Source organism: Notothenia coriiceps, unplaced genomic scaffold, assembly GCF_000735185.1.
Source record: "Notothenia coriiceps isolate Sejong01 unplaced genomic scaffold, NC01 NC01_scaffold00008742, whole genome shotgun sequence".
Taxonomy (NCBI): Eukaryota; Metazoa; Chordata; class Actinopteri; order Perciformes; family Nototheniidae; genus Notothenia; species Notothenia coriiceps.
The window spans coordinates 1-2,807 of record NW_011341443.1 but is presented as its reverse complement, the minus strand read 5'-3'; the positions used below and the strand labels follow the sequence as shown (position 1 = coordinate 2,807).

At 46.4% G+C, this 2,807-nt stretch overlaps 1 protein-coding gene across 1 annotated transcript; it reads right to left on the bottom strand.

The window, feature by feature from the left end:
• Nucleotides 1-1,020: 1,020 nt before the first annotated feature.
• Nucleotides 1,021-2,729, bottom strand: entr1 (endosome associated trafficking regulator 1; the record flags this gene model as incomplete). The annotated part of the gene is made up of 3 exons (XM_010770325.1): nucleotides 1,021-1,204; nucleotides 2,486-2,559; nucleotides 2,711-2,729. Coding segments are annotated over 3 exons (277 nt in total), but the record flags the coding sequence as incomplete, so codon positions are not given.
• Between the last annotated feature and the right edge of the window lie 78 nt (nucleotides 2,730-2,807).

The following is a 2,807-nucleotide window of genomic DNA, read 5'->3' as shown; positions in this document are numbered from 1 at the left end:
GCTTCTCTGGGATGACCAGAGGCCAGAGCTGCCTCCAGCTTCTCCTTATAGCTATACTTGTCCAACTGTATTTGTCTCTTAATATGTCTCTGTATGTCTCTCCGAGCAGACTCATCCTGGTCTTCACAATAATCAGCTTCTTTAAACTGTGGTGTCACATTTCCTCACCTTGTCACAAGCACTCAAACTAACAAACTAAAACAAGCAAAATGCCAGCGTGAAACCCCGCAGGGCAGAAACCCCGCAGGGCAGAAACCCCGCAGGGCAGAAACACCGCAGGGCAGAAACACCGCAGGGCAGAAACCCCGCAGGGCAGAAACACCGCAGGGCAGAAACACCGCAGGGCAGAAACACCGCAGGGCAGCCAATGAGCAGCGCCCCGGAAGTGTCAAAAGTGGCCCCGGAAGTGTCAAAAGTGGCCCCGGAAGTGTCAAAAGTGGTATTTCCGGGGCCACTTTTGACAGGTGAGAGACAGACAGGCAGGTGAGAGACAGACAGGTCAGAGACAGGTGGCAGACAGGCAGGTGAGAGACAGGCAGGTGAGAGACAGACAGACAGGTGAGAGACAGACAGGCAGGTGAGACAGACAGACAGACAGGTGAGAGACAGAGAGACAGGCAGACAGGTGATAGACAGACAGGCAGGTGAGAGATAGGCAGGTGAGAGACAGACAGGTGAGAGACAGACAGACAGGTGAGAGACAGACAGGCAGGTGAGAGACAGACAGGTCAGAGACAGGTGGCAGACAGGCAGGTGAGAGACAGACAGGCAGGTGAGAGATAGACAGGCAGGTGAGACAGACAGACAGGTGAGAGACAGAGAGACAGGCAGACAGGTGATAGACAGACAGGCAGGTGAGAGATAGGCAGGTGAGAGACAGACAGGCAGGTGAGAGACAGACAGGCAGGTGAGAGATAGGCAGGTGAGAGACAGACAGTGGCAGACAGGCAGGTGAGACAGACAGACAGGTGAGAGACAGACAGACAGGTGAGAGACAGACAGACAGGTGAGAGACAGACTTTATATATGTATTATATTTATACCAGAGGAGAGAGTCTCTAAACTACATCTCCCATGATGCCTTGCTGTTACCGTCATCTGAGTGAGGTTCTGCTCCACAGAGTGCACCATGCTCTCCAGATCCTGCGCCTCCTGCTCCTCCCGACGCCTCCTCTGCAGCAGCTCCTCCGTCAGCTGCTCCACCCTGAGAGGCATCGGGTCAATATGGCAGAATTTGGAGATGTTTAGAAACGAGTCAGATTTTGGAGAGAACGTTTTTAAGAAAGTCAACATTTTAAGATTTTTAGATTATAAGAAAAAGTCAGAATTTTAAGAAGAACTCAGAACTTTAAGTGGACCTATTATGCTATATTGGAAACATATATTGTAGAGCCATACCAATACAAAACATGCCTCATACTGCTCATACCCCTCTTTTGCAGCCCTGTTAGAGAAACGCAGATTTTGGGTCGTTAGCTTGAAAAAGAAAAAAAAGAGGCGGAGCTAATGCCTGATCAGAATTCTACCGGAGATAAAGTTCAATTCTGCTGTGATAAAACGCCACCCTGTTCTAAACCACATCAAGGACTATTCCTGAAATAGTATGGAGCTCAAATGCTTTTTCTCTTGCACGACACAAGGTGAGTTCCTTTTTTTATTTCCTGCTATTTAAACACATGTGCTCTCACAGGTTAGCTCTGAGTGTTAGCGATGCTTTCTGTGGGTCCGCCGCCGATATTACGTCATATCGGCAGCAAATCTGTATCCGTTCGTTGTTCCCCCGTTTGTAAAAGATGTGGGGACGGAGTTTATTTTTATTTTTTTTTAGAAAGTCATAATTTTAAGAAGTCATAATTTTTAGATTTTTATAAAAAAGTCATAATTTTAAGAGAGTCTGAATTTTATAAAAGTGTCAGAATCTTTTGATTTTTATAAAAAAAAACAGAATTTTGAGATTTTTAAGAAAAAGTCCAAATGTTAAGAAAGTTCGAATTTTTAAGAAAGTCCGAATTTTGAGATTTTTATAAAAAAGTCAGATTTTAAGAAAAAGCAACATTGAGAAAAAGTCAGAATTTTGAGATTTTTATTAAAAAGTCTCAGTTGTGTGTACCTGTTGTACTTCCTGTTCATTATAACAGCTGTTACCTGCCGTGAGCTGTTACCTGCTGTAAGCTCCTCCCCCTGCGGTGAGCTGTTACCTGATGTAAGCTCCTCCCCCTGCTGTGAGCTGTTACCTGCTGTAAGCTCCTCCCCCTGCTGTGAGCTGTTACCTGCTGTAAGCTCCTCCCCCTGCTGTTACCTGCTGTGAGCCGTTAGGCTCGTTTGAGATGAGCGGATTTTGAGATTTTTATTAAAAAGTCAGAATTTTGAGGAAAAAGTCAGAATTTTTAGTAAAAATAATTTTGAGATTTTGAGGAGAAAGCCTGAATTGTGAGAATATAGATGGGTGACGGAGGGTGCTGTGTTATGATTGGCCGATGCTCACCTGAGCTGGTCGGCCTGTGAGCTCCTCTGCAGCTCCCGGATGGATCTCCTCAGATATTGGTTCTCTTCCTGCAGCTGACACACACAACACTCTTATTTTGGAGGGTACAAACAGGGAGTTGTGTTTCGTGTGTGTACCTGTTGTACTTCCTGTTCATTATAACAGCTGTTACCTGCCATGAGCCGTTACCTGCTGTAAGCTCCTCCCCCTGCAGTGAGCTGTTACCTGCTGTAAGCTCCTCCCCCTGCAGTGAGCTGTTACCTGCTGTAAGCTCCTCCCCCTGCTGTGAGCTGTTACCTGCTTCAAGCTCCTCCCCCTGCTG